A 27,743-nucleotide genomic window follows, 5' to 3' on the forward strand; every position below is an offset into this window, starting at 1 on the left:
AGCCCAAGCTCCCTAAGAGTCTGCTCTTCCTTTCTCCCTAGCTTCAGTCCAGCTGTCCCTTGGTGCCAGACACTGTCTTTTACATGTGGACTCAGACCTGAATATATACAGCTGCTCATGTGGACTCAGACCTGAATATATACAGCTGCTCTTCTCAAAACTCCATCAGGGAACTCTCTTATACAAGCCTCATCTCTCCTACACTAGGCCACAGACACACAGTACAGTCTCTCATGTATCCATCCCCCAAGGAGGGGTACCTCACAGAGCACAGGCCTGGAGGTGGTAATTGGGTCCTGACCAGCATAGGTCAAACTAAGATCAAGTCTGTAATGTTCTGGTTCACCAAGTTGGTGAATTGGTCCAGTTAGGACCAATTCAGATACACCATCTAAAATAGCTTGACTCTAGCCACAGATGACCCAGACATCAAGCTATAGTCCAGCCTTGCACAGGTCGGGCACACACCAGGCCCAAATAGCCAATGGAGACAGGAAACCAGCAAGGGAGGAGAGCCCTGCTGTCCCCAACCTCGACCCCACCCTATTGGGGCCTCAGTTTGTGGAACCAAACCTAGCCATGTTGCCCAGCTACCTTGCTTGAATCGCTCTTCCCCAGACATGTCTCTCAGCGGCTCTGACTTGGCCTTGGACCACCAAGCCTGCTTGTACATCTCATCTTACTACTACAGAGTGACCACCTAGCCCGAGTCACCTCCTCACCACCTAGCTGCTCCCAGCTTTACCTGCTCCCTCAAGCCTCAACTCAGGCTTCCTTGTCCTAACCACGAATAGCTCCAGCTTACACCTCACCATTTATAAACACCGTCCACTGACTTATGACAGTACACTCTTTGAGTGGCCTCTGTGTGTGCTGTTCCCTCAACTGCCTTGACTAGCTCCACCTTCCCAGAGAACCCTCCTCCTACAGCTTCCATGCTCTTGGTTGCAAAGTCGCTAAATACTATCTGAATGAAAACTAAAAGGCAACTTGATCATAGGAGTTATGTCCCATCACAGCTTAAGACCGTGTATCCTAGGGAGGAGGCAATCAGACGGCTGGTTCCAAAGAGCCATATAGCTTGCTTTCTGAAGTTCAAGGTGCTGTGGGTAGCAGAGCTGTGATGAGGGCAGTAGTTCTCTATCCTCCTGGCTTCAAATTTTGGCTCCATTGCTCACTGGCTGATGGCAAGTCACTTAATCCCTCTGTGCTCACTTGTGGAGTAGGAATCCTGGTACTTCCCCCCTGATAGGGAGTCACAGCTGGTAGCTCCATGTTACCAACTGTTACCTGTCAGAGCGATGCCTGGCATATGAAAGTCTGTGGTGGTCATCGTCATGGCCTTTGTATTTACTGGTGGAAGAGCTCCTCCCAAGTCTGAGTGCCAGCTGGATCTATCCACCCTATGGTCCACTTCTTCCTTCACGTCCCACACAGCACACTTGCCTTTTCCCACTCTTCATCTAGGAATTTCTGACTTAGAGGTTCTAGCCTTGCTTAGGCCATAAGGGTAGGACAGAAGCTGCTAGCAAAAATACCCACAGGCTTCTGCAAATCCTCTGATCAACTTCAAAAAATCATGGCTTCATTAGGGAGGAAACAGAAGCCTGGCATGCATCTTAAAGTACTCTCTCCAGAAAGAGCTTCGTGACCCAGTCGTTCCTCTCTGGGAGCACACCCACCTGCTGGCTGCATCTCGTGCCTGTGTGTGCATTACTCTGTGATGCAACCCACTCATCTCTAGATCTTCAGCGCCAGGTCTAATGCCCAGCACAAAATGGTGCTCAGATTCTGTAAACTAACATGCCTCATGTACGTGTAAGGCAGACACTGGCAGGGCTGCGAGTGAGGAGCCCTGACTCAGCTTTGCTCTCTTAGGCTGACAGAGTGTTGGCTAACATTGACCCCGAGAGAAAGGGTCCCCTGCTACAGCTGTTGCAGAAGGATCTTCTGCTGGTGCCTGTACCCCCTGCAGGGAAGCGTGACATGACAGGAGAGACTGGGAATCTGGAGACTCCCTCCCACACTCCTGACCCTGAACCTCCACTTAAACGTTTTAACTCCCACATACCTAATCTTTCTTACAGACTCCGTTCTTCTATCACTAGGGAAGAATTGCGAGTGTCTCCCCTTTCCACACCTTCTAATGTGTCAGGAGTAGCATCTTTGGCTCTACCTTCAAATTATATCTAAGCATTCACACTGTCTGCCCTGCCCTGGACTAAGGTCAATACAGCTGATCTTAGCTGCAGCCCTTACAGCCTAGCATCAACATAGCAGCAGGCTACCCCAGCTCCTCCAACAGCTCCCCAACATCCCTTCCTTCCCACTTCAGAGGAGGGCCAAGTCCACACAGTGGCCTGCAGGGTCTCTCCCACCTCTCAGCCCTCCCTGCAACACCCCCAGCCCCTGCCTGCTCCTTAGACATGCTGCCCCTGATCTCACCCCAAAGGAAGACCACTCGTCCCCAGATGCTCCCTCCATCACCTTCTCATCTGCTCCAATACCAACTCAGGCTGGCCTGACAATTCTGACTATATTACTTCAGTTCAGCTACCATTCCCATACCTACCAATACTAGGCAATCTATCTCCAACTTCCCCATGTACCCAACACAGTGCCTGAGGCACAGTGCTGCTGATTAAAAGGGGGGAGGGGTGGGTGGAACAACCTGAGCCAGAAGAGGCCAAATGTGGCCTTCATCTCTGGTCTGTGACTAAGCTGGGGATTACTGGGGTGGGTAGCATCAAGGGAACTGATAGAGGTGGACTTGATAGCCTGGAGCATTCCCTCCATTCCTTTCCCAGTAATCTGCTCTGCCCAGGAGAACACTTAACCCAAAAAGGACTGGCTAAACTGCCTCTAGCTGCCAGGCAGGGTTCCCTCTCCCAACATTGCACCCTCCCGGCCTCAGCTGTGTGTGTCCTCTTGCTGTGTTTCTTGCTAAAGTTCCTTTGAAAAATCCCTGACCCTCCTGTCCTGGCTGAGCTAGGGCAGCTACAGGGTAGAGTAGTCAAGGAGCAAGCTGCCAGCAAACCTGGGCATGCAAGAGCCAGGAGTCTGGGAGAAGGCTAAACCCGAGGGTCTTTCTCACTGTTGGGCCTGAGCTTGCTATCTGCCCATCTAGGGTCCCTGTCTAACAGGACCACAATGGGAGCCTGAAGGCGCAGGCCCAAGGCTCTGCTCACCTTCTCAGAGGTTCCTTGCTTCTGCCCCTCGTGGCTGGAAAGCAGAGGGGATTCTGCCAGGATGACCTTAGTCCTATGCCTATGATGTAGGCCTTGAGCCAGGTGCAGGTTGATCAAGGCGCATCGGGTCCAAGGCACAGGTGAGGGCGGGGCGCAGGAAGGCCCGAGGAGGCGACGGGTCCATCCAAACCTCCCGTCCCTAGGCCCTGCCACCCCTGGTTACCTGTGCGAGTCCTGGTCTCCCCCGGGGGACGCTCCCGCCGGCGCTCAGTACGGGCGATTGGCGTCTTTGGGCCGCTTCAGCTGCACCTTGAGCCTCTTCATGCCTATCTGGAAGCCGTTCATGGCCTGGATGGCGGTCTGCGCGCTGGCCGGGTTGTCGAAGCTCACGAAGCCTGGCGAGACACGAGGGACCAGGGCCTGGGTTTCCACGGGGCCGCCCGGGGCCGCTGCGGGCAGGAGGGCAGGGGAGGGGCGGGGCTCGAGGCTCCGCCCCCGGCCCGGCCCGGCCTCAGCCCCGCCCCTCCGCCCGCAGGCCCCTCCCGGCCTGGCGCCCCGGCCCGGGCTCAGCTGCTCCTCGGCTCCCGGTGACGCCGGCGGCGCCCGCCCGCCCCCACCCCGGCCGGCCCGCCACCTCGGCCCTCTCCTCCCGCGGGAGAGGGCGGACACACCTGCGGGCGGAGGAGCTTATTGCACACTGTCCTCCCTGACAGGAGGGGGCCTGGCAGCGGGAGGGCACGGGGTGCCGGCCTGGGGAGAGAGAGGAGTGCGAGGGCCGGGAGGGAGGAACGTCGGGGAAGCCACTCCACCGCCCGGTCACCCCCCCCCAACCCCGCTTCACCCCTGGGGCTGTGCGCAGCCCTCACCGCTGTGGGAAGCTCGCTGGCTAAGCACACACCATGTGACTTGTCCTGCACCAGCCTTTCCTAGGGATGAGGAGCGCCTTCCACTACTGTTCTGCTCTGTGTTTCACTTGTGACCAACACCCGCAGATAGGCCAGACTGTGGCTTAGGTCTGGAAGTCGCCTCTGAACGCATTTCCTCATATAGACACCTTGTACTCAGTTCCCTATCTGGCCTGTAAGAAAGGGGTTTCTGTGGTCCACTGGGCCAAGCCGCTAGGGACCAGAATAAGGGGCATTAAGTGAAAGTATGCCACAAACACTCCAGAAAACCCTCCAGAGCTTTGTTTAATTCTGTTCCAGAGGGTTATCTTCTGTAAAAAAACGGACATAGGTCCTATGAAACACATGAAGCCCAGCTTGGCTGAGATGGCCAGGTTATACACAGAACATGGTTGTTGTCTCCAGATGGCTGTGAGATAGGCTTTTTTTTTTTTTTAAAGCATTGTGGGGCCAGAAAGCATGCAAAGTAGCTGCTTTCCTGGATGTTTGCTGTGTGCCTTGGGCCTGAACTGACTTCATCCTGAGATATATATCTAGACCCTTGCTTTCCTGACCTTTTCTCTCTCACCTTCCTGCCCACTGCTTTTCCCTTCCCACTCTCTCCCAGACACTGTCTACATCTGGCTCTTCTCTTTTCCTCTTTGCCTTGCTCAGTTTATTCATGCAGCCATGTGTCATGAAAGATGAAGGGAAGGGTGGCATGTGTCTCACGTGTGCACGTGTGCATGCATAAGTGATAAAGTCAGGCTCAGAGCAACAAAACCAGCATCAACATGTACACCAGATCAGGTGGCCATCAGCCTCCATTCCGCATTCCCTCCAGCCATCTTCCTCTGACCTGCGTGTCTGATGACTAAAGTCAGGTGCTCAGCAGACTAGAGTGGCTTTTGGAAGTCTAAGTCTGTTTTCACTGTGGTCCCCCCAAACTAACGAAGGAAGGGAGCGAAGCCAAGCCTCTGCCCCCCTACCTGACTGCACTCATTCTCCACTCCGACATGGGCACCTCTGGCCCCCACTCTAGTGGGACACTCAGGTTTGGTGGCTCTTTGTGGAGAAAGAAGGGCAAAGCTGAGAGAAGAGGGAGGACCTCAGAGCCGTCTGGGGGGAAGCCAAAAGGAGGGATGGCCACTTGGTGGACATTTGCAGAAAAGCAGCAGCCCAGCTTGCTGGAAAGGCAACTGCTTTCTGGGAGCCAAGGATCTGCGAGTGTTTCTGAGCTCAGGGGAACAGGCCCTCCCCATCGAGTTTCATCAAGTAACTAGCCACTGGCGCATCTGCAAGACTGGGCTCTGAGCACTGCACCCCATGTTTACTGCTTTCCTTTGCCAGAGGACCTCCTACCCTGCCCTCAAGAAGTTCCTGCCTCCCAAACACTGAAAAGCCTCAGAGGTAGGATGCATTCCTTCCAAGCTGGGGCATCTGTGCTATCCTTTCCTTGTGGAGTCCTGGAAGCCGTACTGACAGGTTACACAGCCTCTGAGGGGTGCATGTGAGCCCAGGACCACGATCACAGCCGCACACTTTTCATAAGAAAGGGGACTGTGGCCCTTACAGAAGGTCTGTTCTAGCCAAGTCTCTGTCTTGGCCATCTCATAGACCCTCACAGGCTCCTTTAGGGACACCTGCTGCACCCCTACTTCACGAACAAGGGCACTGAGGCTCAGAGCAGTCAATGACTTGCCCACGAGCAATCACTGGAGGTCTGGCAGTAAAGGTCTCTAGAGAAGGGGAGGAGGCATTTCCGTAGCAGTGAGCCAGGGGACCCAAGCAGCGTAAGGGGGAGCAGAGGGCTAGATAGAAAGACGTCTGAGAACAGAAGAAACTGAGTAGAGGTGTACAGACAGGGTCCCCCCCCCCAAAAAAAAAAGAAAAGAAAAGAAATCTTGGTCCTGGAGAGCACACGTGTTCTAAGGGACTAGGCAGTATTTTGGGGGTAGACACTGGGGAAATGACTTGAAAACTGGGTTGTGTCCAGAGGGGCAGACAATAAGGCAGACGTGTTGTGGCTGGAGGCTCCTAGTGGTGTTCTTCACGTAAGGTTTGTGGCGGAAATGACATTTGCAAAGGAAAGCCCAAAGGGAACTGACTTCCGGTTTGGTTTTACACACATCATCTTAATTCATAAAGAGACATGCCAGGCAGGTAGGGAGAGGCACAGCTATCTGCTTTTGTTTTTTTTTTTTTTTTTTTTCTCTTTGTTTTTCATAGCCAAGGAGAAATGAGATGCCGGGGCAACTCTATGTGGTTGGAGAAAAATCACAGGAGTTTCCTGTGCTCGCTGCCAGAGGGGAGGGCACCATGGTGCCAAGATCTTGACTCTCCTGGGGGACACACCCTGAATCCCAAGTTTTTTGTGATCCCATACTGGAAACTCTTCAATACTTAATGCTTTCTAGTGCTCTCCCTTGCCCCTGCCTATCCCTAAGTTCCCTGGCCAGCACAGGCTCCCACTCATACACCCAGAACCTGAGGGTCACCATGAAGGTTTGGCAGACTCAGCTCTGGCTCCGTGTATGGCACCCTGTGGGTTCTATACTCTTATTCCTTGCGGACTCATGAGTAGATAATTGCCCTCGAAGGATGCTCTGATGAGGGTAAATGAAAAGGAGAGAGATGGATCAAGAAGGAATTGAAAGATGTGTAAGCATGAGAGAGGATCCCATGTGATCTGGACCTTTCTGGATAAAGGTACCAAATTTATAGAACAAACAAAATGTGGCCAGCCAAAGACGCCTCACAGAATGGCAGAAGTCTAGTGCAGACCTCCCTCTCTAGTACTGTGAGCCCTCTCATCCCTCGAAGCCTCATTTCCTGTCCTTTTTCCCCTTTCATTCCAGCCAGATGCTCATTCTAGCCTCCTCCTGCTTGCCTTATTGCTTCATTGCTTGGTGCTGGGCATAGCTCACTGCTGCTAAGTAGCTGTGGCTTCTGGTGCGCTCAGAACTTAGACTTCCTGAGGGCAGTCTCCTCCTGGCTCCTCAACAATGCCCACTCTGGTGGCCTGAAGTGGGTGTAGGGGTGGGGTCCCTGCATGGCAGGAGAGGAGCAAGGAACGGGGCAGGCAGAGGAAAGGTGGATGGGCAGAGAGATGGAGAGAGGCTAAGGGGCAGGTAGGTAGGGCCTCCTTGGGCCGACTGCCCCCTGGATCATCCACCCTAGGGCTCAAACTGGACTCTCTGAGCATGAGAGGTCGTTGGGAAGATGAGTCTGGCTCTACATGGTATATACTCCCACCCCCACCCACAGTGACCCCTTCCCTTTCTTGGTGGCTGTAACTGGGCTTTGGGTCTAGAAAGGGATTTCTGGGACTGGGAGGTGGGAGCCAAGGGAGCGTGGGTAGGGAAAGCTGAGAAGCCAGAGGAAGAGCAGAACAGAAGAAAAGGACTGGGAGATGGAGGCTGGGCCCAGGAGCACCTGGGACAGTGTGAAGGAGCAGGAGGAGTCGGTGGGAGCAGCCCCCATCCTAGGTGAAGCTGAATGGTTTGTTATCTTTACCCACCAAAGCATTTACTTTGGTTAGTCGCCCGATCCACAAACACTTTCGAGGAGATGACATTACCGAAAGGGAGGAACATCTGCATCAGCTCAGCGTCCCCAAACTCCTGGGGCAGATGGTAGATGAGCAGGTTACAGCCCTCGGGCCCTGCAGTGAGGGGAGGGGGTGGGCAGGGAGGAGGGAACGGCAGGGTGGGAGGAGAGAGAGACAGAGGAAAGGTGAGTGAGCTAGGCAGTGCAGCAGGGAGGGAGGGAGGGGCAGGGCTAGGAGGCAGAGGCTCTTTCAAGATCCAGGAGCAACTCCCCCAAACGGGAGAGCGTACCAAGCCCCAAGTGTGAGCGCCAATCTCTACTTGGCCTTGGGCAAGTCACTGGACCTGCCTGTGCCTCGGTGGTCTTTCAGAAAAGGATCAATAGCTCTGGGGCTGGAAGGGCAGGCAGAGTCAATGAGCAAACGAGGGTGAATATGCCAAGGCCTGATCAGCTGTGTCCCTGGAAATGAGGTGCTGAGGAAGGAGTTCGGGGTCTGGGGGACAAATAACTAACTCTGGACGCTCCTTTGCCTTTCCCCCTGTCTTCCTCCCTCCTTCTGATTACCTCTCCACCACTGGCCCAGAGCCTGGAGATTTCCTTGCCCACCAAAGCCACCTGCTAAGCCGCTGACCTCTCCTGTCCCTGGCAGCCCCCCCCCCCAGAACCTCCGCCAGTGGGTGGCACACTGGGAACCAGCGGCAGATGTGCTTCCTTTTCACCTCCCAAACTTTGGGGGCCTTCCCCTCACCCTGTTGGCTCCAACCATGCCATGTTCTTGCTAGTGGGTGCCAGCTGAACGTACCCTCTTGATGGTCCCCAGCAAGGCAGGACCCCCTTCGGGGCAGAAGTCACCCCCTGAGGACCAATCTAAGTTATACTCCTCTAGATCCTCTCTCCCAACTCCATCTCTCTGGGATTTCTTCTGGCTTTTCCCTTCTGGTGGCCAAGTCCATACTGGGCTGAGCTTTTTCTCCACATCCTGGAGATTTTCTTCCAACAAGAGGGTCACTCACTGTGACAGGGCCATTTGCTCTCTCTCTCATCCCTGTCTCCCTGTGACCCACCACACGCCTTCCCTCCTGTTCTCACTCATATTCTTCAAGGCTTCCTTGACGGCTGTACTCTACCCCATGCTGACAACTGCCTTGGAATTGGGACCCTCCTTTGAAATTTAGACTCCTCTATGAGCCTTCAGAGATCGGACGTTAGCTCAATTCTGTCTGCAAGGTGTGGATGAATGCCCTCCTGGGTCGCCCGAACTGGGATGTTAGGAGCCGCGCTCTTGTCTCCAGATTTAACAGTGGGATCCTGCCTCCCAACTCTTTTTGCATTGCTTCATCTACAGAATTCTGTCCAACCCAGAGCAATGGTGACATTCAGGTCTCAGAGTCAGAGAGTGTCTATCCCTGACTACACACAGCCCTCCGCTGCAGCCACCGTCATCCCAGAGATCCTTGTGCCATCTGTACAGCACGTGGCCTGGGGATAGGTTCAGGGATCTGCTAGTTGTCAGGCTCATCTCAAAGACTATGAGCGGGCAGGAGAGTCCTCCCTATCTATCATCACACTCTGATAGTCAGCCGTAGTCCTGTTGTAAGAGACTAGCTGCAATGGAGCTGAAGGAATTTGGCCTTTCCCATCCACACTTCATACAACCTGTGGGACCTGGCTTTGTCTGCTTCTGACCCACCTTGCTTCCTATCTCCTGGCCCCCAGGCTCACCCCATGCTTGGTAGCACCTTTGGTCCCTGGTGTCCCTTACCTACAGCATCCGCCTCTCCACTTCTGTGTGCTAGAGTCCTCCTCCTTCCAAACCCACAACCTGCTGCTAACCGCATAACCATAATATGCCATAACCCCAACCATGTATGCAGCATCCACAGCTCCTGTTAGTTTCTGCATTCATGCCCCTGTCCTGCCTGCCTTCTGCTTCCCTGAGAAGCCTGGACGTCATGGCTGGGAGAAAGGGATGGGACCACGGACTATTTCTGCCCCAAGGCAAGGATGGTGAGGGCTGTCACACAGGGCCGAGTATAGGGAGCAGGCTATGGCTACGTTTTCAGAGTTGGAAAAGGTATGAGAAGAAGGTCAGAGCCAGAAGCACAGGGTAGCATAAAGTGGGAATTGGGGGCAACGGGGCAGGAAGCAGAAGGGGACCTGAATTTAAGGGCAGTAAGTGAGGGCTGTCATATGCTGGGTTAGGATGGCACTAAGCTGCAGTGTGTGTGTGTGTGTGTGTGTGTGTGTGTGTGTGTGTGTGTGCGCGCGCGCACGTGCATGTGCAAGCGTGCATGCATGGAAGCATGTAACAAATTTTAGGGATTCGTAGGCCTTTAAGAAGGAGTGATGAAGTGATATGACTAAAGAGAGAGGTAAGCAAGTAACGAAAGTTGGGCCGTTGGGCATGGCTCTCTGCTCTAGGTCTAGATTAGCAACACTGGGACTCCTGGTCCATCCCTGTGGCTCTGACCTAATGGAGGAGTGTCCGGGCTGCAGGAAGGTAGGCCCTAGGGCCACAACCCCAGGGAGGGCTCCTTGGGTAAAACAGGCCTTGAGGGACTGCTCCTCTTGACCAGCTCACTGATAGGGCCCTAGCTGGTACTCAGCCATTACAGGACATGGGGTAAGGAACGGGAAGGGCCCACAGACTCCTGGGGTCCTGGGTATGGGTAAATGTGATGATGTGGTCCTCAGGAGCTGTCTGATGCATGGGGACATACCCTCTGAGGCTTTGGAGGAGGTGGTAACTGGGTGGAGAAGGGCTGTGTGTAGACATTGGCTGCACGGGGTACAGGAGAGCAGACCTAAGCGAGTGCAATCCACAGATCTCTCTAAGGAATAGTCCTCTGGTATGACTGTGTCAGTGTTGGAGTGGAGGGACCTGTGTGGAGTCATCTAAACAGGAGGTGGTCAGTCTGGGAGTCAGACCCAGAGGGGTGTAGTTTGAAAGGGATTCGGATCAGTATGTAATCCAAGTCCTCTGGGAGTAACCTGAACCCCAGATCACCAGTGCAGTCTGCCTCAAGGGCAACATGCCTGACATTCAGAAACCACAAGAACCTGCCATGTGGACTTTGGGGACAGACTTGGTGGCCTTGTTACAGGTCACTCTTTCCAGGGGGTGAAGAAGATGGGGTCTTGTTGGTGTTCCTGATTCTCAAGCTCAGCTTTCTGTGACAGGGCCCCTGGGACGGTTGTTTATATAGTTTCCTATCTTGCTGCTTCCACGGCTCTTTGGGCACTGGGAGGGAAACTGATGAGCGCCTTCATGAAATCTCTGCCAAGGCTCCGGTCTTGCCTGTCCTGCTCTGCCCACGCTCTGACCCCTGCAACACCAACTTCCAGGGCATCCTTCTTCACCAGACCTGCACCGATACCATCGCACACCTCATTCTACCTGTGCGGGGAGCCTGTCTGGGAACGCCACCTTTCTCTCCTGATCGCCGGAGCATGTATCCTGTACAGGATAAATTAGCCTCCTATGCCTGGCCCTCCAGTCATGAACGTTCATTTCTCCCTGCCCTCCACACTGGTCAAGTCTTACCCCTCAGCGAAGGCGGGTGGACTCTACCTCCTGAAGCACCTCACTTCCCTGACCACCTCAGGCTCGCCACCATCTCCTTCTCAGTGGCCCCAGCTGCAAAGGCTGCCCCATTGCGGGAGCCTCACATATCAGCTCCGTTTTCCCTCCTTGGGGACACAGCAGATGGGCGGGCCCCAGAAGATCACCACAGCGGATGGACCTATGTGTTCTCAGTAAAGCTGACAACTCCCAGGAGCAGGGACAGGGCCTCCACCAGCGAATACACTCTTACCTTCTTGCTAGGTCTTGTGTAAGAGTGAGCGAAGGAAAGGAAAATAATCTCCCCGTTCTCAAGGGATGGTTTTTAAAGACCAGTGTATTTGCGTGGGAGCTGTGTCAGACCACTGGTAAATGACAGTGGAGAGTAGGGAAGGTACCTTGGGCATGGCTTGCTAGATCCAGGGGCATGGTGTCCTGTTAGCTGCCCCTGGGCCAGGCTACTTTGACTCGAGAGCTTCTCATAAGATGCGCACCTCCCTTGTATGAATAGGAGCGTACCTCTTCTCCTAGCCCAGCAGCTCTCCCACCCACCTCCACGTACACATCTGACCAAGGTCCTGTCAGAGGCCTGGGGAGGCCAGAGGCCCAGGTAAGCAGCCTCTTCAGGGAATGGGGAAAGGGGGGGGCAGGCTGGGACTCACCTTCTCTCTGTTGCTGGGGAATCATTGGCGGTGGCTGAGGAAAGGCCTGGCTTATCTGACCATAGGCAGCAGGGTAGGCAGCTGCTGGGGAGCCGGGGAGAAAGTCAAGAGATGGCAACAGGGTGCAGAGAGACACAGACAGGGCGGGAGGCCAGAATAAAGAGAGAGATTTCAGAGTCAGTTAGCCAGAGCCACCAGCCACAGGGTGTACAGCAGCTCAGGCAGTTCAGAGAAAGAAGCGCTCAGTTTGTGATACCTATGGAGGGGAAGTGTCAGTATGACAATCAGAGATCCCTCTCCGCCCCCCCTCTCTCTGTGTGTGTGTCCAGGGACAGGCAGGTCTAACCTGGAACAGTGGACAATCAGCTGACCTACTACTTCTGCTCAACTGATACCTGGTGGGAAGTAAGGAGCTTCCCGATGAAGTATGGATTTTGTTCCCCAGGAGTATGCCTGCTGGTCCCTGTGTTTGATTGGGAAAGCTTTGGTCAGAGGGAGGGCAGAAGGGATGTCTCTCTTGGCAGCCCAGCCTGGCTCCCACAGCTGCAGAGCCTGAGGTTAGAGCTGGAAAGGGTCCAATCACAACACCTCTTCTTGACTCGAGTTGAGCAAGGACAGCTTCCCCTGAGGTCCCATCTTGTGAGGTAGTCCTATCACCCACAGGGGGATACCACTAGATCCCCAAAGCCAGCGAAGAAGTGCCCTAGCCCGGCCAGACGGTGGGCACAGGCTGGGTAGGGGATGGCAAGGGTGTGTGGCCAAGTGGTGGGACAAAGGGAGAGGCTTGGCTGGCAGCTTGGATGGGTTCTATGACACCTGGCCTGCTGGCCTCAGGCCGCCTCTTCCTGCTTGCCTGTCCATTTTGCTGCCTCTCCTCTGGGCTCCATCTTACTTGCCTGGATAGGAGAAGCTGCTTCCCCTCCACAGTCCCTCCTCCTCTCATACCCTGGTCTCTGCTTCCTGGGCCAGAGACCATGAACCGCACAGAGCGGCAACCAACGTAGCTACGTGGCATGGGATTACCAGGTGCATTGGCCCTGGCAGTCAGTGAGTGCCACAGGGACAGGAAATCAAATGTGTCACTGCCGATCATCGGTAAAACTTTCCTCTGCCTCACCAACTCAGGGAGTTCTGGCCCCCCCTCCACCCCTACGTGAGGGCACCATGTAGAGAATCTGAGGTGAAAGACAGCCTGGGTGATGATGGAAGAGAGCATCTCTGCCAGCTCCACCCACCCTCCTTCCATCTAGAGCGCCCCCCAGTGCTCCCTCCCCCACCCCATGCCGGGCTGGAGAGGGAAGGGACGGTATGTGGGGAGATGGGTACAGCTGGTGAAAGAGCCAGGAGGCTGCGCGGATACTAACGTCCTGCATACTGCTGCACTCCGGCGTAGGCCTGCTGCAGGGGATCCGCTGCGGTGGGGCTCTGTGCTGCAGGAAGACAAGAAATCAGAGGTCAGCGAAGTCCGCCCAAGCTAGCCCCTGACCCCACCCCGTCCAAAGGGATACCAGTGTGGCTTTGCTGCCCTCTCTGGTCACCATAGGCTGGCCCCAAAGCAGGGCATCGGGAGACAGGCACCTTGAGAGCGGGGTCTTGTTGGGGTTCTCTCTGTTCTGTACCCAAACCCTAAGCAGGTACTGAGTCGTCCATTCGAGCTGAGAAGGGCATAGTGAAGCTGGCCTGGGATGGGGCTGAGATCAGTTCATGCAGAAGCTTGGGAAGGCTGGGGAGAGATGCCAGACCATGAGGACCTGGGTGGGGAGACATGAAGGCCCTGGCCCTGGAGAGGCACCGAGGACCCAAGGGTGCTCAGGTTGGGGGCCTTTTGTTTACAGATCCTCAGGAGAAAGTAGGAGCAGTGAGTGAAAGAACAGCTTACAGATCCCATGTGAGGGCTCACCCTGACACTCTGTCGCTGTGCTGGGGGGATTTTTGTTATCGGAACACAAGCTAGAGTCATCTGGGAAGAAGAACCTCCATCAGAGGCTTTCAGGCAAGTCTGTAGGGCATTTTCTTGATTAATGGTCGATGGAGGAGGACCCAGCTCACGGAGGGCAGTGCCACCCTTTGGAAAGCGGTCCTCAGTTGCATAAGAAAGTAGGCTGATCAAGCCGTGGGGAGGAAGCCAATAAACAGCAGTACTCTATGGCTTCTGCTTCAGTTCCTGCCCTAGGTTCCTGCCTTGGCTCCTCTCAACGGACTGTGGCTCATGAGACATAGCCAAATCAACCCTTTCCATCCCACATTGCTTTTTATCATGGTCATCATCACAGCAATAGAGAGCAAAGTGAATCGCTTCCCTTGGGTCTGCCAGTAGGGCTTGGAGAAAGATACCTCCCAGAGAAATTGAGGAGCCAGAAGAAGAGAAGCAACTTGAATGGAATCTTTACCAGGACCCTCAGGGAAACTGGACTGGCAAAAGTCTTACTTTGCCTCTGGACTTTGTTGGTGCCAAGGAGATCTCAGGAGAAGAATTAAGTATGGACCAGCAATAGGTGCAACCCTAGGTTACTATGGCCAGTGATGATTGACATGAGGAGTGGGCTGGCCCAGGGAGATAGACGTCCACACACAGGGAGGATCCAGCCACTGTGTTTGGAATGTACTGGATTACCCTAGGTGGCAGGGGAAAAGGCCCTGGGCTCATGTCTCTTTTGACCCAGACCAGGCAAGCTAACTGCCTGTCAAACTTCAATGCCTCTCACAGGGAGAACGCCCACTTCATTATGAGCTCTTGTCCACGAGGCTTTGGGTAAAACCCCACATGGGAAACAGCACCTAGGGATCAGAGGAGCCTCTAGAATAGCCTGGAACAAAGGTCCCTAGGGACAGGCAGATGACAGATATAATACCCCCTAGGAACTGAGGGCTGCACAACCCCCCACAGATGGGGCTTTGCCTATCAGGAGGGAGCTAAAGAGGGGTCATAAGAGCTATTTCGCGCCTGGGGCTGTCCCAGCCCAACACCCACTCCCTACATTTCCCCATGGTGGAGACAGACTAGAGCCAAGAACTCCAAACTGCGATGCCTGGCAGCGCTAACTCCTGCTCCCTCTTGCCCGTCTCCTTTGCTTTCTTCTGAGCTCTCAGAGTGCCAGCCCATATCTGGTTTGTCATCTTGGTCTTTCCGATGCTTGCTCACCCATACAGCACTTTTATGCATGTAAGAAACGGTGCCCTTTTCTAGCAGAACGAGAGACCAATGCGCAAAACAACCTCTATAATGCAGAGGCCGTGCCCAGCATAGTGCAAGGGGCGTGGCAAACAGCGCATTGGGAAGAAAGTATAAATAATTCTCGGTGCTTTTCAGAGCCAGTCCTCTGAGGGTGGTGCATGGCTCTTAGGACCACACTGAGCAGTGGCAGTGCAGCACTCAGGGAGGCAGAGGCAGGCAGATCTCTGTGAGTTCCAGGCCAGCCCGGTCTACAGAGTGAGCTCCAGGACAGCCAGAGCTACACAGAGAAACCCTGACTCAAACAACAACAACAACAAAAAAAAGACCACACACGCATTATGTACTTCCAACATGGTCGTGAGCAAGATGGGAGAACAGAGACACTACTGGGGCTAAGCATTGGAGAGCAGCACGCAGAGACCCCTCTCTGCTTTTCTGCCTAACGACCTCATTAGTAACTGCCAAAGAGTGAACATTTTGAAGGATCTCGCTCATTACAGTGCCTCCAAACTCTGCATTTAAAGATGGTAAATTAATTTTTTTTTAATGTACGACTTCTCTCCTTCCCTTCCCTTTCTCCCTCCTCTGGTTCTGTCAAGGAATTGTTTATGGGGTATGGCAGATTGTTACAAATAAGGGAAAGAAATGTCTCCAAGCTCAATCAGAGAGATGGCTCACAGATGCCAGTGAGGGTGGGGAAGGAACTGGAGATCCAGATGGGCTTAGAGGCAGAGAAGAGTAGAGGAAGAAGATGTCCAGATGTGCCAGGGGTGGCATCTCCCAGCTGACAGGCCTGAGATTAGCAGAGATACTCTGCCTCGAGCATGCCAAGCCCCCCTTCTACCATCTGTACCAGGCAGGAGTCCCCATGCGTAAACAGCACCCCGGATCCCCTGGGCTCTAACAAGCCCTTCTCCAGACCTCTACAAACTGAAGGTTGCACTCTAGGGCAAGCACTGGAATCAAGGCCAACTCCATGTCCAGAGCTAGGCAGTTCTTCTCTCCTGAGTTCCTCCAGCATGGAGATTACATTCTACTCTTGCTACAACTTTTTTATACTACAGTTGCCCCTTAGACTGTGAAACAGAACATCCAAGTTTCTAGATTTTGTCAAGGCCCATAGTGGATTCTAATGAGCAGGAATCTGCCTTGCCTAGACCTAGTTGGGTCTACCACAGATGGGCCTCATCCTTACTGGGCCTACCTCCTGAAAACCCTGCTCCCTCCACGTAGGCCTTTCCTGCCTCTGGGTCTCTAGGACAGCTCACCTTAGCTTCACCCCTACTGTTAAAGTCAGGCAAGCTCCTCCTCACCAGGAATGCTCCTGGGGTTCTCTAGTCTTCACTTGAGTGTTTGGCCATCTTGAATCAGAGACCATGCCCTCTTGATCAGACTTAAGTGTGCTGTTTAAAGATGGAGTAGGAAGATAAATATTGTGCTCTCAACTCAACTTTGACCTCTTAGGGGACAATCCAATGCCCTGGAAACCTAGAATCTAGCAAAGACTGGGCTCTCATGACCCCTTTCTCTGATATCCAGAAAGGAGGACAATATTTTGCACATTTCTACTATGTTGCCACTTACTCGTCTAGGACTCTGACCCTACTTCCCCGTTCTGATATCTGTCCTCCTTCACATGAGAAGGAAGAAGTGCTTCAGGACAACTGCACGTTCTTGTTGGCAACCAGAAATGGGCCTCCTTATCTTCAGTTTCACCTCCTGAACACAGACCCAGGAGCTGTCCGGCTGGAGCTGTCTGGAGTGCTGACCTATTTGTGTGTGTGTGTGTGTGTGTGTGTGTGTGTGTGTGTGTGTGTGTGTGTGCACCAAAAGACCGGACTGGGATGTAATGGCTAGACTGTTAGTCATAATAACTCCAGTTCCTTCCCCCAATGAATCCTTCGTTATTTATCACTAAATGTGGTTATTCTTTTAGCTTCTTCCCTTCTAGTTATTACAGTTCAAGTTCACAATCAATGTGCAGTTGCTGGCCTCTTTTCTCTACCTGGGTTGTACAATTCCTTCCAGTGTCTTTTTTTTTCCCCAGCACATAGTCCCTGGGATGGAATTCTTTCTTATGGATCAGAAGGCACTCCCCATGTTAAGATTTTGGTCCTTTCTCTCTCCTTACAGGTTCCCTGAAACAGGAAGATGGCTGGCCCTCTCTGATCACATTCGTTGTTCCACCAAGGAACAGGCAGAGGGCTGGAGGTGTGCATGCCTTCTTCTAACTGTGAGTGAGAAGTGGGAAGGAAGGGCCACTGGACATGCTTACCTGGGTATGGGTGGATGCCATTGGCAAACACAGCTTCCGCAGCAGGCTGCCCATTGGCCTGTGGGGGGAGGCCGGTGAAGCCATTCACCCCGATGGGGGATGGGATGCTAGGCACAGCTGGTGCAGTGATGCCTGGAGGGGTGCTGCCACCTGGTTTGGGGGACATAGAGGGATGGGGGAAGAGGTAAGGCAAGGACAGCAAAGGTGAGGAAGGCTAAGCCATAGAGCTCTACCTTGCTATCTCCCAGAGCCTGGGGACAGACATAGATCTCACACAGCCACCCTATCTTGTTGGTAAACTATGCCTTGGCTTAATTTCTTGAATGTAACACATTCATTTATCCCAGATTGTTCATCATTCAAGGTAGAGCCCCCACCCCATGAAGATTTCTCTAATCACTGATGGCTACCCTTAAGTCTAGAGCACAGAGACTATTCTCGGTGACCTTGACTCTCACCACACTTGGCTCTTTGTGATTTTTCAGTGGCTCTTGCCCACTCCAGCTAAGTCAGGATTGGATGATCCTTTTGGGGGTCTATGAGAGGCTTATCTGCCCCTCCAAGCAGTATTGCTATTCAACTGGAAGAGAATTCTAGACTCTTACTCTCAGGGAGAAAGGACAATTTAGAGTCCAATCTCCGCCCTCTTTGGCTTCCTCCAGCAGAAGCAATAGTGGTGGTCATGGTGGTGATGAATAAGTTAGGACCTGATGACAATACCGTGCGTCTTCCATATTCCAGGTGGTGGACACCAAGATGGAGGACTGTTAGTGTCCTGAGGCCCCCAAAGGGTGGAAAGAGCCTTCCTATTGTAGCTGAGGCTGACCCACTTCCCTGACCCTTTCACGTCCCTGAAGTTGGGGACAGAAGTAAGTAATAGTGTGATGCTATAGTTGAGCCCAGAGGTATTTCAGTCTTGTGTGGCTTTGAGTTGGGAAAGGAACGGCTGGACCTCGGGAAGACCACTACTGTGGTCTGGCACAGACAGCCAGAAAGCTTGGTAAAAGAGAGCCCACCATATCAGCCCATCCTTGGATTCAGAGCCTGGGCTTCTCAGTGTCGTCAATGTCGTCATTTAGAGCCAGATAGTTCCTGTTAGGGAGCTGACCTGTGTATTGTGAGGTATGCAGCAACACCTTTCTGGTGTCTACACACTAGACGATAGTTGGGCTCTCTTCTGAGTTGTGACAAACAAAAATGTCTGTGGACACTACCAGATAGCCTAGGGGTGGGAGGCAAAACTGTGCTGGACAAAAGCCAAGAGCCAACCCAAAACATGTTTTGTGAGAAGAGTTAATTTCAGTGCCCATCCGTGTATGACTCATATGGTTCTCTAGCTGGCTGCATAGTTTCTTGGAAAATGCCCGTTAGTCAAGGTTGGCTTAAAGAGGAAGGCCAAGGCAGCTGAACACTCAGGATTATGCTGGACTTCGACTGGAGATGTTTTCTGTCACTTTCTTTCCAGACACTGGTCGTTAATACAGATAAAGATGGATTATTTTCAGGCAAGGACAGACAACTGGAGAGAAACTATCTCACGCTGGAATCCTATTGTGGATTCCATGGGGCTCACATCTCATCTTCCCTTGGACGCCTACAGATTAGAACATTTCTGAGACAAACTACTGTGTGTTCTTACTATAGAATGAGCCCCTAGTCGCTGTAATGATGCCACAGCCTGGGCCCTGCTACTCTCTCCCCAGGCCAGGAACCTACTGGCTCACCTGAGGTTGGGGTCATAGGTGCAGCTGCCAGGCCATTCATGTTGAGGGCCGCCATCTGCTGCATCTGGGCGGCAGCGAAGGCAGCCATGGGATTCAGGTAGCCTCCTTGCGCAACCGAGGCCATGAGGGCTGCTTGCTGCTGCATCAGCTGGGGCAGAGGGAGTGGAAAAAATATCACATGCTTCCAGGGGGGGCAACCCTCCCACCAGGGACTGAGCTCCTGGAGACCAACTTCTGAGCCTCAGGGAGCTGGTACAATCTTTTGGCCACTACCCTTGAAAGCCCCGAGGCCTCCCCCTTGCCTGCCTTAATCTCCACTTCCCCGGGAACTGACTGCTTAAAACAAAGAACACTAAGACCTTTGGTAATCAGAATTGTGCAGGGTAAGGAAGGCAGCTGACTATGCATGCTAGCCAGTCTGTGTTAAGGTATGTTATTGTGGGGAATGGCACCCAGACTCCTCCACACCTGTTGAATGAGCTGTGTACAGATAATGGGGTAAGTTTCTGCTCAAATTGGTCACATGGAAGAGACAGGAGAAACATGACTAGACCCCCTAAATGTCATTACAAAGATGAGTGGGGACCGAGGAGGCTGCAGTCAGTGGTCAAAGCCAGATTCTGCTCAGGCCAGGCCATGAGTGGCGTTTGCAGGGTTAGAGCCAGAACCCTGGAGGGCCTTGGGGCAGAAGTCTGGAGGCCGAGGAGGGTGGTATTATTAGAGAGGATGCAACTGTGGAAGGAATAAATTGGTGGGCCAGAGGCAGAAGAGTGGGTGCTCCAGGCGTTGGGTCACTTCACACACCCCTGCCAGGAGTGATCAGAAGAACTGAGAAAACCCGTGTGAGTGGGGTTTGTATAATGAGGACCAACCGCCTCACTATTACCCCGTTGGTGCTTTCTAGCCTTCAGAATGATTTGGTGTGGGGGGGGTGGGGCAGGGTGACCCATCTAGGAACTCCTCCTTGAAAATCGGGACAGCAGCCCACCTCCTCCTGGCAACCACCCCCACCTGGATTCTCCTCTTAACTCCCGAGGCTATCCTCTCTGGACTTATGCCTGGCACTCTTCACTCTGGGGACAGAGCAATATGTTTGGGTAGGTATCCCTGTTCTCTGGGGCTAGAGGGGCAGTGAGCTCCAGAACAAATCCCCCTCCCACCCTTGCCCCCACTTACTGCCTGAGCGTAGGCACCGTAGGCCCCGAAGGGGATGGCCATAGGGTTGAACATGCCCATCTGGCCAGCCATCTGCTGCATCCGCCGCATCGTGCGCTCCTTGTCAGTGTCTGCAAACTTGACCACCAGGCTGGAGGAGGCTCCCTGCAGCCAGAACCAACGGCACATGAGATCCACTGCCCCAGCCTCCACCCCATTGTCCCTGCCCCGCCTCACCCCACCTCACCCCTGCACTGTCTGTGGGGTGCTATATGGAGGTCACCCAGGAGTGCCAAGTCTCAATCCCACCTTATCTGGGTTACCTCATTCTACCCTGATCTGAGAAAGAGTGGTAAAGGGTGATGAGACCCTGCATGCCCCCAGAGGGCTACACTCACAGGCATGGTCTGGCTGCCGTGCAGAGCATTGATGGCAGCTTGTGCCTCGGCATGGGAGGAGTACTTCACAAAGGCGCACCCTGCGGGAAAAGGACAGACTGAGCCATGGCCCTGAGGACCCAGAGAGACAGAGACAGAGAGACAGAGACAGAGGGAGAAGCAGAAAGAGACAGAGACAGATAGACTCACAGAGAGACAGAGACAGAGACAGACAGACAGAAAGACCAACAGAGACACAGAGAGGCAGACTGAGTCAGAGAGAGAGGTCTGAGACAGAGGCAAGGCGAGCAGAGAAGAGGCAGATGTGCCCCAGATGAACATAAAATGTGAAGGGGCGGAGACAGTGACAGGAGGGGGCACAGAGCAAAGACCCACGGCCTCCTCCCCTCTTGGTCTCCACGAGGACCACCTGGCGGCGCTAGCATCCTTCCCAGGCCTGTGCCCACACGCGCTTGCGAGTGCACACACAACCCCACACACACCCTTGCTGTTGCCGTCCGGCCCGCGCAGGATAGTGCACTCCTCGATGTTCCCGAAGGCCTCGAAGAGGCGGCGCACGTCGTCCTCGGATTGCTGCTTGTTGAGCATACCCACGAAGAGTTTTCTATCTTCTAGAACAAAATTAGGAGATGCTTACCGGGGCCAGAGGCGGAGCAGTGCGGGGGGGGGGGGGGGCCCGCCGGCAAAAGGGCGCGGCCAAAGAAGGAGGGCAACGGGGATAGGGGAGGAGCTTGGCGGGAGGGGGCGGAGCTCACAGCCAAACGGGGAGTGAGAGGGAGGAGCTTGGCGGGAGGAGGAGGAGGGACTCACTGCCAGAGCAAAAGCAACTAGGAGAGTGAGGGAGGAGCTCGGCGGGAAAGGATGAAGCTCACAGCCAGAGGTGGTGGCGAGGGTGCGGGTAGGGGTAAGGGGCTTGGCTGGAAGCAGCGAGGTTATAGCGTGTGCCGGATGGTGGCGGTGGGGAGTGGGAGGTGCGGGGAGCAGAGCGTCCAGAGCCAGTCGGCGTCAGCGAGGAGAGGGAAGTGGATGGCAACGACTCCCTGTCTTCTTCGGCTAGAAGACAGCTCTCTGAGACGCCTGGTCTCTGGTCTGACTTCTGGCACACGGGTCATCTCCCTTCCTTCCTCTAAACCCCATCTTCTCTGGTGCAAGAGTGCGTTGCAATGGGTAGCCATCCTGAAACCTTGGTTGGTGCCGTTTGCTCTGCACGCAGGGTCCTGGGCAGAGTCCTCTTCTAGGACAGCCTCTCGCCAATGCGCCTTGTACCTCCTCTCATTTGTCTCACTTACTGCTTTTGCCTGTGAGATTGGTATCTGTCTGGCTTTCCTCCCCAATATCCTATCTCCAAGTTGCTCCCTGGAGAAAAACGTTAGATCTTCTGCAGCACAGGTCCTTCAGTTTCAGGACCTGTGACAGTTGCCCTGTGCAAAGCAGAACACTCTCTTCCCTAGCCATCCCAGGTCCTCCTCCACCAACCTGGTGCATTCACTCAGGATGGATGGATTTTCACTCCTCACCTAACCTGCTGGTGATATGTTGTCAACTCCTGGGTCAATAACAAGCAGCCTCACCCTGTACCATATTTGGCTGCTTTACCTGCCTCTGGGTCATGGCAGGGCTGTAAGTTCCAGCCTCATTTCATCTTCAGGGTTACAGTGCCCCTGGCTCACCAACTGAAAAGCTCTGGAATGGGGATGGACATCCGAGACCAAGAATGAGAGAGAAAGAGTGTAAAGGGTACGGTGGAGAAGAGAGGGGAAATGGCAGGGAAAGGACTGGAAGCAAAGAACGGGGAGAATCCAGATGGGTAGAAAGAAGAGAGAAAGAGGAAGAATAGAGCCCTAGAGAGAGGAAGATGGGAGCCCTTGATCTTGCCTTGGAAAGCAGTCACCAACAAAGCGGAAGTGGAAAGGGAGTTTTCAGTACTTCAGTGGAGCACATGAGGCTGCCTCTGCCCCAACCAGGTGCCTTTTAAAGGCTCCAAGTTCATGGACACGACTTCCAAAAGACTAAGACTAAAAACCTGCAGCTTCCTAATACCTGGCCCTCCTGCTTAAACAATCCCTTCCTTCCCCTCAGAAAGAGGCACATGGTCCCTCCTCCGTGGAGTTGATTTAGCTGCTGGGACTCCGTCCCTTGTCTCACGCTCTCCTGATGTCTGAATGGATTCCTTTATTATCACTGTGACAGCTTTCTGATTCCATTAAAATTCCTCCACAGAGCCTTTCTAGTCAGCCTCTCCTTGTTGCCAATGTTGTTTCTCCCCCTAATTTGCTCCCCCCTCCCCCGAGTCCCCCTTGACTTCGTAGTTCTCTGGAGACCATTCTTACCATGTGGGTTGCCCCTTTGCTGACTGCCTTGATGATGCCAGGGACCCTTCAGCTAGCTCTCTTTTCCCCAAAGCTACAAGACAGCAAAACAGACCTGGCTCCAGACTCCTTCCTCTTGGGTGAAGCCTACACAGTGCAGATGTTCCTGTCTGGATCCTAAGTGCCATTGGCTCGCACTCTTCCTTTCCATTTGGATTTGGTTACTATGGAGTTGGTCCTAAGGCTCGTGTTTCAGATCAAGGACAAAAGCACTCTGGAATGGACCTCCTGAGCTGACCAAGCATGTCATACTCAGTTCCTTGCCCCCCACCATCACCACCACCACCCCGGCAGCTATGTAACTGACTACTTCAAGCCTCAGTTTTCTAGGTCTATAAAATGGGGACAATGTGGTCTTGCTGTAGGGACAGTGCCTGGTGAACAGTCATAACATGATTATTTGGAATTCTCTATGCCATAGGAAGAGGAAATGGAATGCTGTTTCTCCTTGATTTGCTCTGCCCTGATTTGGTCAAGAAAGTCACCTCTGCTCTGGGATGCAGTGAACTACAGCTAACGCCTCAACTACCCTCAGCTTCTAGATCCCAGGACCCTTGCTGTTACTCTTTAGGACTAGGAGTGCCAGTGTCTGTGGGTGTGCAGAAGTGCCTGGGGGCAGGAGAGTAGGATCCCAGAAGGCAGGTGCCAGTCCCAGAGAAGCAGCTCAGCTCTGAACCTGGATGACTTATCCTCAGGGGAGATAAGCTTGAGTTATCAGAGTACCCAGGTAAATGTTAGGTGAAGGTGTTTATAGCCACACTGGAAGGGCTAGGCCAGAGCATCCCATGCCTTTTGGCTCTCCTCTCTGACTATCCCCTCCAGCAGGGTTTATTGAGAACTTACTGTGTGCCTGGGAAACGAATCTGAGATGAACCTTGGGTGGCAGGGGTGTCCTAGATTTTTCTCTTTCAGTAGGTTGTAAGGTTGTACATGGTTCTGCAATCCCATGAGAATCCAAAGCTTTTGCATTATGGGTCCCAGAAACTCTGCCTTAGAGCCCCAAAGACTAATCATGTCTGGATTCCCAGTGGATGGTTATATCCAGCAGCTCTGGGCTACAAATCAGTAGGGGCTGGTTGGGAGAAAGGACATGACTATGTCTAGAAGGCTCCCAGGAAGAGGTGGGCTAGAGGTATGACCTGCGGCCCTACAAGCTGGAGAGTCCAAGCAAGGACTCGGAGCCTCTCCCATGTGATCCCATACCTACACTTGAGTATACACTGTCCTTTCCTTCCCTCTCCTCCCCCTCCCTCCCTCTCTCTCCCCACTCACTGCCAGGGCTTATATCTGAAGCATGCGCTGCTACCCCACCTTGTCTCACTCTGACTATCCTGAAATTCTTTTCGGGAGTGTTGCCAAGGATCTAGCTCTACCTACATGGAGGTCCCTTCTAGTTGTAGGACTTGGCAACAAGGGACCCTGGGACCCCGTTTCCCATCTGTCTCCTGTCTGCTCTCCCGCCCAACCAACAGACAACACCGCCCCAATCCTGGGAAAGCTTTCTTCTCTCAGAACCCCAATCTGACTCCGAGCTTTCTCCATCTATAAAATGCACCGGGCTACGCCTCCTGGGACACCGGTGGAGTGTGTCAAAAGGCAGCGGAGTCTGCCCGCAGGAATCTCTGGCCGTGCAGCGAGACGGAGACTCCTGCACTCGCTCTTCTGTCCCGGGAGCATTGCCACACCAAGAGGAAAGTCTTGGTGAAGACAGTTCTTCAATGGGAGTTTCAGGCTCTGGTTTGGCTTAGCTGGTCTACCCCCACCCCAGCCTCTCCTGGGGAGCATCTTGTTGGCCACACAGGGTCATTGACCCCAGAAGGGCAAGGGGTGGTGGCGACAGAGCCTCCTGAGTTGCCAAATGCAAGCATCTTGATGCTAATGCTCAAATTCCAGTTAAATTTTCAAAATTTGATTTGCTCGCTACCGCTACCATCAGCACTGAACATTTCCTGCTTAAGGGTAGATAGATGGCTGCTGGAACACTGGACCTTGATAGCCAGTGAGTGTCTTTTTTTTTTTTTTTCTGCTACAGGATTTTCTCATTCTCTTCCCTCCAGGTGCTGTTGGGATGGCATGCATGCTGGTGAGGCACAAGCTACGGAGAACCCTGGGGTCAAGGGGAGGAGGTGGGAATAAATGGTTTCAGGTTATGTGGCTGATGAGGAGACAAGGGGATGCCAAGGCATCACTGGGAATGAAGATAACAGGTCACACATCTCCAGTGAGGGAGCTGGAAGCTTCTCTCCTACCCACAGAGCTTTGGCCCAGGTGTGACAGGACAAGGCAAGAGCCCACCAATCCCTCTTCTGGGAAGAGCCTGGAGCACTGGAGCATCCCATGCTGGACCCTTCAGAGTCTCTTGGGTACTTGTTTACTGTGGAATTGTTCCCCGTTGAAGGTGCAGCTCCTGGGCAGAGCTTGGAGCACGGGGTAAACCCCTGAGGCCCCATGGGCATGAATTTAGGGGTGAATATCACTTATGAATCAATTGAAACCTTCCTGAAGTGGGGCACCGGGAGTCACAGCTGATAGGGCAGGAAGAGCTAAGCACTTCGATAGGAAATGAGACTCGTTCAAATCCTGCTTCTAGCACTTTCTAGCTATGTAACTTTAGACAAGGCATGTATTCTCCCTGGACAGAGCCAGGTGAGGATGGACTGAGCTGGACTTTATAAAACTCTTCAGACAAGGCAAAGTACAGAATAAATGTGCAACACATGCCTGTTCCTGTGACTATTAGCAGCCATAACTGCTGCTTACCCACAGGGGTGCTGGCTGATGGGTCAGATGTGGGGCACTGGACAGTCATGCCAGCCCAGACAACCCGAGGGGCCAGATTTTCCTTAAATCTTCCTGGTCACCTGGCAGTGTTTCCAGGACCACTGGGAGGCCCCCAGCATCCTTTAGGATACCTAACTGGATGGAGCCCAAACAAGGGACACCTCTACCTGCTCTGCCCTAGCTACACTGAGCATCTCTACATGACGTTTCCATTAGTTCCCTAAGACCATGTCAGCCAAGCACCTATGACTCCAAAGAGACAAATAGGGACCACACCAACTCACCTGAACTTGCATCTGTGTGTTCAGCTTTCAAGGTTCCCAGAATATACTGTTCCCAAGCCCAGAGGCCCCTGTGATCTCTTCCCTTTCCCCATGGTGGCCCTCTCACTGCCTCCAGAGACAGCACCCAGCCTATGCCCTGTCCTCTACATAGGAAGGCCATGGACCGGGATCGAGTCACCACTTCCTTCCTGGGTGGTTGCCTGCTGCTTAGGTGATGCAGCTAGTTCTGTTTCATTGGACCCACCAGGAAAGCAAACCCATCTTTGGGTCCCTCTGAAGTCATCAGCCAGGTTGGCTGTCCTCTTCACTTAGGTCTCAGGGGTCAGATGCCAGGCCTCAGAAGAGCTCTTGCAAGAAGTGACCCAAGAGAGAGCAGGATAATGCCCCCCTTCCGCTCTGCTCCAATCCCCCCTCTGTGACAGAACCAGAGCCAGTGTGACAGGCAGCTGGGCTGGGAACTGCCTCCTGAGGATGAAAGGCTTCCTGCCTGGGAAGAGGCTGAAGGAGACATCAAACCAGATCAAAGGCTGCTGGGCTGGGGACTGCAATCGAATGCAAATGAAGACCCTCACCCCTCTGGCCCCCATGGGCAAGGCAGTGCCAGGCCTTGATCTGACTGCTTCCCTCCAGGACTGGGCTGTTTGATGTTGGTGTGGGAGGAAGCAGAAGCGAGAGAAAGCATCCATTTCCCCTTCTCCTGCATTCCTTTAGCCAGATGTATCCTCTCTCCTCTTCCCCCCTTTAGATGGAGCCATCACTATTCAATGCTTTCTTACTCTCTCTGATATGAGCGCCAGACCCTGCTCTCCACTCTCCACCCAGCAGCTCGAGTGTCAGCTATAACCTAAGGTGGAGCCTGTCCTTCCTGTATTCCACACAATAGCTTCTATCTCTAGGAACTGTGCTGAGCCCTACCGACCCCAACTCCACTCGGCTTTTCCATGAGTGAATGACCATAGCTGCTCAATTGCCAGTACCTAGCAGGCCTGGCATGTAGTAGACACTGAGTGAACATTTGTTGATATGAATGAATGAATTCCCTGTGCAGTGAGTATTGGGGGTGGAGATGGAAGGGGACTGGATTGGTGCCAGGTGCCAGGGATGCAGGACTGACATCAGGAAAGCCTCCGAAAGTAAGCAATGAGTGTCCTCTGGAGATGAGTGGGCACCAGTCACGGTGAGAGCAGAGTCTAGAGGGATGAGCACTATGGGCTTGGGGAGGAGGGAGGGATCTAGAAGGTGGGAGCTGGATGCTGAAGGACTCATGGGGGTGGGGTTTGCATGCATGTGCATTCTCTCTGCCCCCTCCCCACAACATATCACACACACCCCTCCCTCCTTCTTGTCATTCCAACAACGGGTATCCAAGTATCTCTTCAAAGGCCTGAGTCCTGAGCCTTGTCTTTGGCACTGAAAAGCCTGAATCAGGCCTCAGACCCCATTCATTTCCCATCCTGTCTTCATCGTGTCCTGAATAGGCTCTGTCTGCCCCCCTAATCCACAGCACCGTTAGTCTTTAGTGGCTCACTGAACTCCCAGGCACACCCCGTCTCAATGTCTGTGCATGATGAAAGCCTGCAGGCCTGCCCTCCAGTGTCGCAGAGCTCCCAGTGCCCTAAGCACGCCTACTCTGACCCTGCTGCATCAGCAGAACCTTTCCATTTATCCAACCGGGGGCCAGATGCTGAAGCAAGTGCACTACAGGAATGGGAGACATTATTTACAGTGTACAGATGG

At 53.5% G+C, this 27,743-nt stretch overlaps 1 protein-coding gene across 40 annotated transcripts in view; it reads right to left on the minus strand.

Moving 5' to 3' along the window:
* Positions 1-27,743, minus strand: part of Celf4 (CUGBP Elav-like family member 4) — a 210,086-nt gene that overhangs the window by 5,948 nt on the left and 176,395 nt on the right. For 6 of the 40 annotated variants that reach the window (XM_037197022.1, XM_037197020.1, XM_028867116.2 and 3 more), the window contains 10 exons: positions 21,055-21,183; positions 20,573-20,652; positions 20,196-20,339; positions 19,020-19,167; positions 17,296-17,445; positions 13,210-13,275; positions 11,846-11,929; positions 7,653-7,736; positions 3,860-3,938; positions 3,412-3,583 (listed from right to left, as the gene is read on the minus strand). In XM_037197022.1, coding sequence (XP_037052917.1) covers positions 3,412-3,583; positions 3,860-3,938; positions 7,653-7,736; positions 11,846-11,929; positions 13,210-13,275; positions 17,296-17,445; positions 19,020-19,167; positions 20,196-20,339; positions 20,573-20,652; positions 21,055-21,183 — 1,136 coding nt within the window. Of the gene's footprint in view, positions 1-3,411; positions 3,584-3,859; positions 3,939-7,592; positions 7,737-11,845; positions 11,930-13,209; positions 13,276-17,295; positions 17,446-19,019; positions 19,168-20,195; positions 20,340-20,572; positions 20,653-21,054; positions 21,184-27,743 lie in introns of all 40 variants that reach the window. The other 34 variants (XM_028867123.2, XM_028867118.2, XM_028867126.1 and 31 more) reach the window with 12 other exon arrangements.

This window comes from Peromyscus leucopus, chromosome 19 (genome assembly GCF_004664715.2).
Source record: "Peromyscus leucopus breed LL Stock chromosome 19, UCI_PerLeu_2.1, whole genome shotgun sequence".
Classification (NCBI taxonomy): Eukaryota; Metazoa; Chordata; class Mammalia; order Rodentia; family Cricetidae; genus Peromyscus; species Peromyscus leucopus.